Raw genomic sequence first — 12,968 nt, 5'->3', positions numbered from 1 at the left:
GGCTCACTGAGCCCGGGCCAGTCTTAGCCCTGCTCGCTGTTTCGGCAGAGCCCTCGCCCCCGGCCTGCCGTGCCGCACGAGCACTAACGCCCGCTGCTTTCGGCATTAGATACCCAAATGCCTTTATGGGTGGTTGAGCTTGTTTCTCTTTTTGCACATGGCAGAGTAATGTTCCTGACTGCCCATTAAATCAGCCTAAACCCAAAAGACAGCCTGGCCTCTGGGAAACATGGTAGCCCCTCCAGGGTGGATGAAGAAGGTCATGTTGCTGCTTTAAACATTTGCTGTATCAGATGGGAGCCTTTGGTTTCTTCCCTGCGCAGTGGCACGCTAAAAGCACCCTTCCTGCTGCCGAGAGCAGCCAGCTGCGAGCTGCAAGCGCGGGCAGGCAGCAGCAGTTCACAGCGGTGGCTCTCGCTCGCAGGGATGGAGGATTCAAGCACCAGAGAATGCCGAAATCATTCGTGGCTTTGCCTTCAGATGCTGCATCTGGAGCCTGATTTTGCATACAAATTAAAGCCTTAGCTCTGTTTTCCTCACTGAGAGAAAACAGAAACACAGGAGCGCCAGGACTTCTTCTGGGGATACGGCTTCAAGTCAACACAGCTCATTCCCCCTCCCTCTTGTTCCTCCAGAGATCTGGGAAACAGCTTATTACACAGCTCTACAACTGACATATGAAAAAAGTACTTTCAATCTCTTGTGTCTAAAGCAAACAATAATAAAATTTCAATAGAAAGGAATTCAAAGGATTTTGAATGGACCTGTTCAATGTTCTCTGATAAGCAAAAGAAGACCACGCTCTATGATTTTTTAATGTATGTTGCAAAAGTAATCTTAAAGAGATTTTCAGACTGGTGGTATAATAATGTGCATCAGTGTTTTCAGCATGTTAAAGGACAAAACCCAGAACTAAATCTTTCATTCGCATACAGGCTACAGTAATTCAGGGATTTGCCTTGCACAAGGAAATTGCCTAGAAGCAGGAAGGTGTAATTCTCATATTAGAGAGACGAAAGGAGGTGACCTATACCTCTCCTACTACTACACTGAGGCTATGTTTGTTTTGACTCATAGGAAAATATATTGCATCCCCTGGGTCTCTGACACACATTAGTAGAGGCGGTATGTGGACTTCTAAGAAAGGCTGAGGGGGAGGCTGTTCAAGTGGCCTTATTTAACTGGCCTTATGGTTTGAGTGGTCTTATGTTTGTGACTAGATTTCCCTACCTGGCTCTAGCATACAGATCCTATCAAACCAATTGCCAGGGGCTGCTTGGATCAGGAGAAATTCCTTCTCAGTTACTTCTTTACACCATGGATTCATTTGGCATTAGTCTTACATTTGTCTTTCTTTTTGCTTGTTTGTTTTTCTTTCTTTTCCATTTTTCATTGTTTTCATTTCATTCTTTTTCATTTTTCATTCTTCAACTGATATGTCTCTGACTTTCTTAGGCACTGTAACAAGGAAAGGAAAGGGAAGGGAAAGGGAAAGGGAAGGGGCAAAAATTTTATTTTAAGATATAGATTTAAGGGTTTCATTTATAATTAAAAGGGACAGTAAAACAAAATTACTAAATATCTTCCTGAATCTTAGAGCACGTAAGATTTATGCAGAGGGCTAGATATTCACCAGGTGCCAATCAGTGTAGCTCACTGATTGCAGTAGGAGATTTAGAGATTAGTGTTAGCTGAGCATCTTGTTCACGCTGTACACATGCAGATATACACATTTTAAACTAATGAGAAAGCCCTCTCTACCCTCATTATGAAGGTTAAATTCTTAGTGGGTGTTAATCTGTGGAGAAACATTATTTGGCCCTGTAATTACCCATATTAATTGTGCTATTCTTCATCCAAGCTACTGTAAAATACTGGTAGGAGAGGTGGCAAAAAATCAGTCACTGTGAAAAGCAGTTTGAACAAATGTGCACATACACAAAGGGAGGGCGCCTGTGATCACACTCGCAGTCTACCATGGTGTTGCCAGTTGAGCCACAGTACCCAGCCTGGCACATGCTCCAGGCCTATATCTGACTTGCAAAGTAAAACTCATCTATTCAAAAAGCTGTTACAGAGACTCTATTTTACTGCAGATCCTTATGGATATTAGGGATGAAGCTGATTTAACTTAAATGCTGAGGAGCCAGAGGAGAGTGTAACTCAAACCTTGTCCTTATACATCCTCCCAGGCTCCCCTGAGCTATATTTCTTGTTGTGCTGCTCACGAAAGTTCACCTTTTTGCATGGTAGAAATGGGAGCCTAAAGGCACATCCCATTTCAGGTAATTTGTTCATCCTGGAAATATTCCCAGCTCAGCTTACAAAGGTCCCAAAGGAGGAAGCAACAAGTACAACAGACAAACCGCTGCCCCGGGTACCACAGGCAGCAACACGGGAGCTCTCAGCTGCTAGTGGTCACATCTCAGAGCTAAGTTTAATGCTTGTGAATCCCTGGCTGGAAAAAATAACAAACTAGCACCTAACGTCTGGCTGAAGCAAAGCAATTCTCCCCAATCTAGCGGCGCAGGCTCTCGTACTTTGGATGCACCACCATGCTGCAGAATGGCTGCGCCTCCTCGCTTTGCCAAAAGCATCCCAGCCTGGGAGGCACAAGCAGCAGTGGCAGCACTGGCGGAGGGAGCCCATCGCTGCAGAGGGGAAGGGGAGAGGGGAAAGAGATGGAAAGCTGGGGCAGAGACCACAGGACTGGGCTTGCTGCCGCGGGCGCGTGCAGTGTGGGGGCGTCTCCTGTTTTCTCACCTGAAATCTGTCCAGCAGTAATAGCTTCAGCTCTGCTCTGCAGTGGCACTATGTTAATGATCAGACACTAAGGCCTAGTGTTGCAGGTTAAGCCAAATTTTACAGCCATTTTTAAGCCGATTTTTGTTCTTTTTCCTCTCCTTGTCGCTATTGGTAAAGGAGAGTTTTCTATTAAAGGAGAAGCTTTCAGACCATGAAGAAAAAGACAATAAATGTCTTAATCATTAACAAGAAAATGAAACGTAGCAGCAAATTTTTTGTGGCTCTTAGATACAGAGTTAAATGGAGAGAAGGAACCTAGAGTGATGTTGGTTTTGTGATCTAAGAGCATATGGCTAGTGAAACTTCAGGCTATCATGGTGCTGTTAATGATTGTTATGCAAGATGCATTAAAAGATACTCATCAAGCCCTTGGCTACCGCTGAATGGCTCGGTAACCACGGCATGTATTCATAATCTGTCAGTGCATTTCATGATGTAGGCAAGCAAGGAAGTATGAGAGTTTCATACTTTAAATATTTTGAAATTTTTTTACGTTTAGTTACAAATTTCCCACATTAATGGCACTTGGTTTTTAAATGTGTGTAACATCCTGATAATGCATTTTACCCTAAATTCCATGCATGTCCCCTTATTTCCATCTTAACTTTGCTTTTGTTTGGCAATAATGTCCGAGAGAGACCCAATTAGTTGTTGGTACATGTATACCCATGTACACACATAAAGTGTGCCTATATAATAGGAAAAGAAGAAGATCTACATCCGATACTTTGAAAAGCGGCGTACTCACCCCGGGCCTCTTCCAGACAAAGGAGATGGGTGGCTTTTCACTGAAGAAGAGCGATGCATCAGTGGCAGGGAAGTCGGGGTCCTCGAAGAGCACCCTGCGGCGCCGGCACTCCTGCCGCAGCTCCTCGTAGGCCTGCCCCGAGCTGTGGGTGGCCCGTGCGTCCCGCGGCAGCGCCGGCCGCTGTGGCTTCGCCTCTCGGTACAGGTAGGGCATGGCTCGGCTCGCCTGCAGAGAGAAAGAAATGGGCAATATCCCTCCTCCGTTGCACCTGCCTGAGTGGCAGCGCCAGCCCTCCCCAGCCACTCCGGATCACGGGAGAGGAAAAAAAAAACACCCTGAAAGCAAACAGGGAAGCAAAGCAGCCCGGCCCCCTGCGCCGGCCGCTCGGCGGGCGCCTCGCTGCGCTGCACGCCCCGCGGGCCAGGGCCGGGAGCGGCCGGGTGGCACCCTGTCCTCCCCCGGGCAAAGGTGCTGCGCCCGCAGCTGTCGGACATGTGGGAGCACTGCCCGGCTGGGAGTCACCGCTGGGAAACCCGAGCTGCACCACACCTTGGGCAAAAAGCGACAGCCTCTGCATGTTTGCCCTTTTTCCCACGCCTCGGAGAAGTGGGGCCAGCTCGGAGGTTGTCCCTGTTGCATCGCATATATGGGGGGGACACCAGGGCTGAAGATGGGCTGGAGAGCGGCTGGCAGCGGGGAGATGTGAAAGGGCAGGGGTGTTGCACTGAGGGCGGTCTGGCCGCCAGGATAAGGGTGGTGGTAGCTAGTGGCAGGGACAAGTTTCACAGCCAGGCTGGCACGGATATTCTTCTGTGTCTGGAAAGGCAAGACGTGCCATCGTCCTGGTACAAATTATGGCTCCTGCAATACAAAACACAGACCTGAGCACAAACACTGCTTAGCGCTCCTTTGCTTTAACCGGCCCTTTGATGGACCAGTCGAGTTTGCTGCCAAGAGATGATTTATGGAGAGCAATTAGGTGAAACACCATTAGTTCCTCTCTGTTTGGCTGTTTTTCATGGCAGTGCTGTGAGGAAAGTGTTCTTTTTCGGAGCGGAGAGTCCCGTGCTTATTCCCCATAATTGCGTCCATTGTCAAAGCCCGCAGGCTCCCAGCCCAGCCCGGGCTCCCACTGCCCAGATGTATGGATGCTGTCCAAATGCGTGGTGTGAGGCAGGCCTTGTGCTCCAAATGTGGGGCTCATCTGATCAAATATAGGTCTCCAGAAGGGATTGATCTGGTCTGAGACGCTCATCTAGGCTTTTTCTACAGTCAGTGCAGAAGACCAGCACTTCCAGACAGTGATCCCTCAGCCTGAAATCCCTCTGGAGATGCCTATGTCTGTCATTTGCCTGTAGGGGAAGGCTCATGGAGTAGCTTAAGCTAGATGTCCACTGATTAAATGTATAGTCAAGTGAGATGGATCCCAGCCAAGGGGCTAAAAGGGAAAAGTGCAAACAGAAGCCCAGGGAGGCCACGGTGCCCAGCACCACACATTCAGTCAGCGGCAAAATCAGGAACGTACTTTATCCATTACCTCTCTGTGTGGGCCAAGGGATGTTCCCACACACCAGACTAATGGGTTGACTGGGGAAGGAGGTGTTCAGCATGCTGGACCTGCAGCTTCCATATCTGCAACAGCCCAGAAAGGCTGATCACATATCACATGAGGGAATTTCCACTTTTCAGAGTTTAATTACATACAAAAATCTTTGGCATGAAAACACTACTATGGTGCAAAGTATAGAGCCAAAACTGGCAGATGCCTAGATTAAAGGCTGCCCATGCAATAATTAATATATTAGGTTACTCTTTGTTCAACAAGGGTAGAACAAATCATGCTGTAGCCTCTGGCTGAGTAAGCACTACCTGCTTGCAGGACAAGATAGCAATGACCTCCTACTTAATTGCAGTAAGACACTGTTAATACTCCAGTCTATGAGTATTGCAAATACTCCAATGCAATTAATTCCCAACAGGTCACCTCTGGAAACCATTAGGCTCCTGTGCACTGCAAACACCACTCTATGAGCTGCATGACCAAACAAGATTTCAAGGCTATAGAGCAGCATCATGAGCGATTCACAAGCTGTCAACATCCTTTAAAGCTGAACGCTGTTTTCTTCTCCAGACACCGTCATTAAATGCCTGTTCCTGAAACAACTGAATTTTATCTGTTAACTTGAGCTGTGGCTCTAAAACATACAGAGAGTGTGAACAACAGCTCAATAGCAGTTGCCCCCAGACATTTCCCTTCCACCTCGCTACAATGCTTATCTTGTGACTGCTTGGGCAGGGGCCACCGCGTGGGTATTGCACTGAAGAAGCGGTGGCTCTATCTGAGGTGTTTCAGGCGAGCAACCTTTGCTGAGAGCAGAGACCCGCAGACATGCTTAATGCTGACATTTTTCCCAGGTCTGTCTTCTTTGCTGAGGAACATATATCTCTGCCCATGATCAGCAGGGTTTATGGGGGCCTTATGGCTCCTACAGGCCTTGCTATCCCAGGTTAGGCTCATATGTAGCAAATGATGCAATTTACCGGCTACAGATGAGGAGTGCTCGCACCATGGGTGTAGGCAGATTGTGGAGCCCATGGACAGTGCTGTGTGAAATGTGCTGCTTGGGAACCACTGACCTGCAGCCAGGGAATGGAGTCTGGAGATTTTGCTTTCTCTTTTGCCCCAACAGTGGTATTTGTTCCTTTTCTCCAGAGTTTTTGGAGTCTTTTCTCTCCCTAATGCATCTTGCTACGTTCTTGTGACACGCAAGTGGTGCTTGAATGGAGTTATTTCTTTCAATTCTTTTTCTATCATCAACATCATCAGGTCAGACTTCTTTGGATCTTCTCCTTTTTGTAGAGAAAGCAAAAAAGGTCTGATTTGTTTTTCTGTGGGTTTAGCTGCTTTTCATCTGAGGGAGATTCTTATTCTCTCTCTCACCAGTTGTAATTCAAGGTCACATAAAGGGAACCCAAAAGGCCTGATCTGGGAAATTATTATTTCCACTTTTCCTTGGCCTCCTGCTTTAGATTCGTGCTACAGCTCTGACTTTCAGGCCCCACCTGCCAACATCTGGCATGTGCTTTTCTTAGTCACACTTATGTAATTCCTCTCCCATCAACATCAGGCAGACCCTGGTCATTCAGGATTTAAAGTTGGTTACTCAAATGACAGCAACCTGATTAAGTCTTTCATAACCCTGCTGTCATTAAGCCTCATGCCCTGTCATCATTTAACATTGGAGGGTTTATCCATAGCCTTTGACCTGACTGATCCCAGGTTCCCCATACTTGCCTTCCAGCTAATCCCTTCAGTGTGATCTGTCCTTCATTAACTGATTGTTTTGGCTAGCTGATTTTATTTTGTGCCCTTTCTCCAGGGGTTGGAGAGACATCAGTGGTTTTTGTCCTGGTCCCTTTATAGCTCTCCCTATATTTGCAAAGATTGATGGATAGGTGCTATTACATGGACTCAGGTTTCATATCCATCTGTGAAACTCGGCAGCTCTCTGTCCTTCATTCCTCCTCTAAACTGGTATGAAGTGGTATAAGACGTTTGTCCTGTCTCTAAGATTAGTCTCATTTCATGCTGGTTGGCACCTTCTGAACTTTGCATTGATTTGAATCCAAACACTGTAGTCACAGTCACATGAAGTTGTGCTGTTTCTTATAGTTTCCATTACTTTGGCTGAGTGCTGAGCATGGGACCTCACTCAGGGGCTTGCAGCCCTCTGCTCTGTTCCCAGCAGAGTTTGCACATGCTCCTGCATATGTCTTTGCAAACTGGGGATGTGTTATAACACTCTAACAACAACCAAGACCAGATGAAATGGAGCCCAGCTTGGAGTGCCTTTTTTTTGTTCGTTTTTTTAAGGACTGTTTTCTGGCTTCCAGTGATAGGGTAATACTTTGAACTTTCTCTGGTGTTTCTCTACAAAGGGATTGGAACATCCTTCTGTCTCTCATTTCTAGAGGCAGAGGTGAGGTGGAGGGAGGGGGAAGTGAGAAAGGCCATGCAGGGCTTTAAGGGATGTGCTGGGATTGAAAGCCAGGCCTGAGGACTAGACTGACCTACTAAATGTCATGGACAGCCTTGTGAAAAATGCTGGAGGACAATGAGAAAAAGGAAATCTGGAAATCAAGAGGAGAAGTTTCAAAAGTGGCCTTTGAAAATCCTGCCCTGAGCTGATTGAAGAAAAAGAAAAACATCTTGAAGAAACCGGAAGGTATCAAAATTTCTTCCAAAAGAGGAAGGCAAAATTACAGTGAATGCTGATTATCACATAGCATTTTGCATAGTGGTAATGACTGGAGGCTGCGGCCTGCCTGGCTGGTTTTGCTGCATTGCATGATAGCAAAAGGTCTTGCCCTAAAGAGGTGTCGGTCTCAAATGTACACTTAAAGTAATCCATGTTCACACCGCCTGCGGCTTTGCCGTCACTGCCTACAGCAGAGCCTTGAGCTATGGCATGCCAGCATGGGCCAGGTGCCCCCGGGGCAAGTCGACGTGGCTGCTGAGGTGTCACCCTGATTTGGGGTGCTGCAAACAATTGCTGCCTGGCCTGGTGTGTGTGTGTGTGTGCGTGCGCATGCGTGCGTGCGTCCCCTTTCCACCCAGCATCGCCTGACAGGCTGTTCTGCTCTTCTGTGCACCCAAAAAGAAATATGAAACATGTCTTCCTGTGTGCTTCAATAAGTAATTACAACACTATCTGTGCAGGCAGTGGAAATATCATTATTAGACAGTCAGCTAAATGCTTTACCAAGACAAACAGGAACAGTTTTCAGGGCTGTTATTGCAGGCTTTTGCCAGAGTAATGTATGCACTGCTGCATTAATTCATTTATGTGGAGGAGGGGTCATTTTACAAACATAAGGGTGCTCTTGAGATTATTTTCATTCTTTTTTTTTTCAGACTGTGAAACATTGAGCAGCAGTGTGGGGGAAGAGCCACTGCAGCATGCCTTCAAACCCCCAAATCAGAGGAAACCCCTGTGGGAACTCAGATTTTCCTGGGAGAATGGCAACAAGAGCACTCACTGAGCTCTTTTGGGAGCTTATGGCTTTCAGAGGCTTTCGTTAGTGTGTGTTTCAGCATCCTGACCAGGAGCAGGAGGAAATTTTTATTCTTTTCTCACTAAGAACATCCTGGGTTGAAATTATTATTCCCTAGCTTTATCTCTTAAGCAGTAAGCTAAAATGTTATTTCATGCCCTTATGCTTAATATTGAAAAGGCGGAAAAATAAAGTAAGATAAAATAAAATGGACCCTAAACTGCAGCAAACATTTATGCATTTTCTTAAAAATGATCAACTAAAAACAAAAGTACACAAAATTCTGATTTGTAAGAGGATGGGTTTTTTGCTACTTACCTTTGAAACCTCAAAAACTTACGAGGTCTTTCCTTATTTCCTGTAAAAAAAAAAAAACACTGGTGGGTAAAAATTTAAACTTTGCCTTCTCTTGCTCTCAGAATTACTGGTTCAATAATGTAAAGTGAAGCAATGACATTTCCAACTGTTATTGGCACTATAGCCACAAATACTGGTGTTTTAAACATGACTTCTATGGCATGCGTAGCTGAGATGCGGAGGCCCTCCACACGGAGGCACCTTTGCCTAAGAAGAGAGGAAACCACAGAAATCCATGCAGTTCTGCAATGTACTGGATCAGCTCTTTATTTTGTTTTCCTTCTTTTGCAGGCTTCAGATGTACAAATAGACCCACACAGGTATTCACGTGGGAATTTGGTTCCCACTTTTACACAGAGTTACTGGGGCTAGTCCTGGAAGAGCTGTGATGCAGCTACACGGCACATTAGAGCTCCAAGGAGGGAGACTAAACAAGCTTTAGCAACCTGGGCAGCCTTAACATAATGCTGCGTGGTTCACTCTATCTGTTTTCTATTATCTTTGCATCTTTCTATCAGAATCCAAAAGTGGGAGGGAGTCCAATGTAGCCAACGATTTTGCTGTTGGGAGTTATGCACCCTTCAAGTTAAAGTGGCTCTGAAAGCCACATCCTTGTCCCAGGTCTCTGAAACCTTCTGTCTTTCTTGTATCATAGACCATATTTGGAGCAGTGAAAAAGGTTTCTGCCAGCCCAAGAAAGTTGCAGCATTGCCCCTGTCTCTGGCTGTTCGCGTGGGAGCTGCCTTTCAGCGGCTAAGACGCCTCAGATGGGAAGAAGCTCTTCACCACCGCAACAGAGAAGGAGCCAGTCCGTTTCTCACTGATGAGCTGTACAAGCCATAGACACATAAAGCTGCTCCTCAAGTGAGGCAGGGTGAAAGCGGAAACCGCCACAGATACTCTTCTCAGAAGAACACCGAATAGCAGCCAAATTATGAGCCCTGCTTCTTGCCCACTGAGGGCAAGCAGCTGTGGGCAGAGGAGGAGGGATAGAGGCGGCTAGAGGCAGGCTGAGGAGAAGATGAAGGGGAACCTGTGCTTGCCAAGGGCATGGGGATACTGCAACTTCCAAAACGTCTTTCTGGAGGTCTGCTTTTAATTTCAGTAAATTGCAGCCTTTTCCAGGCTAGAAGACCACAACTACGTTGCATGGTGCCCTGGGAAAAATTTGGCTCAGGACCAAAAAGTGTAAGGAGGGTTTCAAAATCCCAGTAGAGCAAGCAAAATTTAGCCTCTCAAGGTCTCACTTAGATGATCCTCAGCGAATAATCTTCATTGAACATAATGCAGCAACCTTGCAGTGCTTGAAGGAGTGGGATGTTTGGTGGTGGAGCCTATTGGAGCTGAATATTGTGGCCTATCATGGACAGCGGTCGCCAGGCTGCTGTCGTCGCTTGCCTTGGGGGAACAGCTTGAAGACTTCAGTGGCTGACCAGCTGGGAAACGCTGAGAAAGTGCAAAATGCCTCCCTGGTGCAAAGGCATCCAGCAGGAGAATATCACAAGAAATGTATCAGCTCTCATAACAGAGCTTGCCCTGCCACTTTGATCCTGGGACCAGACTGTACAGGCACAGCTATCTCTGCTCCCCTGCCTTGCAGCTCTCAAAAAAGACTTGTTTGAGGTATTCACACTGGGCTGAGAGTCAAGAAACCTGTATTCTTGTCCTTGAGATGTTAACAATCTACTGAGCGTAAATCATTTCACCTCTTTGTGTTCGTTTTCTCTTTTTGAGCAGACTCACTCTGTCCTGGCGACTTGCCCTGTAAGTTCTTCGGGCAGGGATTGCCTCTTACTCTGCACAGGTACCACACCTGCCCCAATGAAGGACTCAAAATCTATTATAGAGTGCCATTATAACCGTTATACTCCCTAAAGTATTTTGAGATCCTTTGCCCACACAAAAAATGTGCAGTCATGCATGTATGTACATGTGCATGCTGTGCATGGATCATTCTTAAAATGCTATTAAAAATTGCATCTTCTTTTGGGAGAGGAAAAAAAGGCTTTTAAAAATTTAAAGAAATCTGTATACTCAGGGTGCGCAAACAGAAGCCTTATTAAACCAAATGTAATTACAAGCTGGAACAAAGTAAGATAGTGTTAATATAAGCTCATCTGCAGGTAATAAATCATTAGATGAGCTGCATAGATAGGCTATGACCAATACAAAGGCCTCCCTCAGAGGGAAATATTCACGGACAAGCTTTCCACACTCTGCATACTGGAAGCACTCCTGCTTGCCCCGTCGAGACCAGATCAACTATCGCTCAGCAAATGATTGCCCAGAGAGATATGGCCCAAATGTGCCTTTCTGTGCTTGAGTGCAGCTCTCCCTTGGTCTGCTGAATTAACTCCATCTTATGCAAAAGTCTTTAGTGCTTCTCACCGCTCCCCCCCTCCCCCCCCAGCAGCTCATTCTAGTCTGTCTGACATCCTCAAGGATGAGCCCTGCAGGATGGTGGCTGTGGTGGTACCAGGTCTTATGCGAGGGGGTTTATGTTGGCTAAGGCCTGTACCTGCTGCTGCAAATCAAAGGAAAAAGGAACAACAGCAGTAATAAGAAACAACAGAAATGGTTTTGCTCTTACCTTGTGTTCTCCCTGCTGCTCTCTTCCCTGCAGAAAAGGTTGGCGGCCAGGCTAGGACCAGCATGGTCCATTCACAGCAAAGCTGGGGCTGCTGCCTACAGGAGCAACTGTCATGGCCATGGCACCTCAGCTGCAGGCTCTGCCTGAAAGAGCTTTTCTGTGTACGAGGGAGGAATCACAGCACTGTAAGCATAGTTATTTGGGTGCCAGGCATGTTTCTACAAAATGAGTCCAGCCTCTGGCCTCCCTCAATCCTGCTGGCTGTGGGAGAGCCAGAAAGCCCCCACTGACTTTCCACAGGAAAGCGTGAGGCTGACTATACCGACTCCTGATGTTGCCTTGGTCTGCCCCTGTGAGAAGCAGCATATTTCCAGGTTTTCAGAGACAAGCTGAGAGTGGAGCCCAGGTGCACACCAGAGCCGGTCACCAGCCAGCACTCGGCTCGGCAAAGGCCGGGGCATCAGGAGGGCTGAGCCGAGCATGGGGCAGAGGGACCTTCAGCTTGGCAGCAGCAAGCAGTTACCCTAGCATGGCATGTGCCCTGTAACCTCACCCTGAGGGAAAAGCCAAGCAGGGCTTTGGTTCAGTTTCACTCTGCAAATTTGACCCTAGGGTTAGCCTGGGTGCATGTGCTCCTTGGGTTTTGTACCTGCTCCCTTTTTCCATCACTCCTCACCATGAGAACCTGCTGCAGAAGCGGAGACACCCAGTAATCTCTCTCTCTTTCATCATTTGTACTTTGAACGCTATTTAAAAGCTTTTTTGCAATCCTCTTTACACAAAAATTGGGCAAGAACTGATTACATCCCTCCTGTTTACCAGCTACTTTATGGAAAAGTCTTTCCAGACAACAAGGGCAGAAGTCAGGTCTACAGAGAAAACACGAGAAAAATAAAAACTACATACAAAGCTATTCCTTATCAAAGTTACATTAAAACAGTTTAAAAAATTGCTTCACCAGCCTTTCCCCACCGAAGATAGCACAAGTACACAAAAGAAAATCAGGCCCAGGGCAGCTTGCCACAGTTCTCACAGGGAGAGAGGAAAACTGGTTTAGTACTGTACAGGAACCTGCTTGACACAACACGAACTCTGCACCCCCTCTTCCCAACTTATTTGCTCTGCAAGAAGTCACTGAGTACTTTGTGTGCTGCAGAAGTGAGAACAGAGAGCAAAGGTCTAGCAAGAAATGAAGAGATAAATTTCAGACCTTAGTACCACCTGTTTAGTACATGTATCTTGGGTAAGAGAGAAAAGAAATTGAAAGTGGCTGATTACTATTAAAAGCCAACCCACATTTTTTTGGAAGTTTTTCTATTTTTCCATTGTTCCTAAATGCACTGTGCAAAGGAGCACAGTAGAGCAACACCACAGCTGAGGGTTGGTTTGCTAGCTGTGACGTTTCCCTGTGAT

General features: G+C 46.6%; 1 protein-coding gene across 2 annotated transcripts in view; it reads right to left on the bottom strand.

Annotated features, from left to right (window-relative positions):
* CAPN9 (calpain 9) overlaps nucleotides 1-3,901 on the bottom strand; it is a 30,438-nt gene extending 26,537 nt beyond the window's left edge. Inside the window, exon 1 of one of the 2 annotated variants that reach the window (XM_026117348.2) lies at nucleotides 3,554-3,901. In XM_026117348.2, the coding sequence (XP_025973133.1) occupies nucleotides 3,554-3,766 (213 nt within the window). In that variant the 5' untranslated portion in view covers nucleotides 3,767-3,901. The remainder of the gene's footprint in view (nucleotides 1-3,553) is intronic. The other variant, XM_026117347.2, reaches the window with a different exon arrangement.
* Between the last annotated feature and the right edge of the window lie 9,067 nt (nucleotides 3,902-12,968).

Source organism: Dromaius novaehollandiae, chromosome 3, assembly GCF_036370855.1.
Source record: "Dromaius novaehollandiae isolate bDroNov1 chromosome 3, bDroNov1.hap1, whole genome shotgun sequence".
Taxonomy (NCBI): Eukaryota; Metazoa; Chordata; class Aves; order Casuariiformes; family Dromaiidae; genus Dromaius; species Dromaius novaehollandiae.
This window is presented reverse-complemented; position numbering and strand designations above follow the sequence as displayed.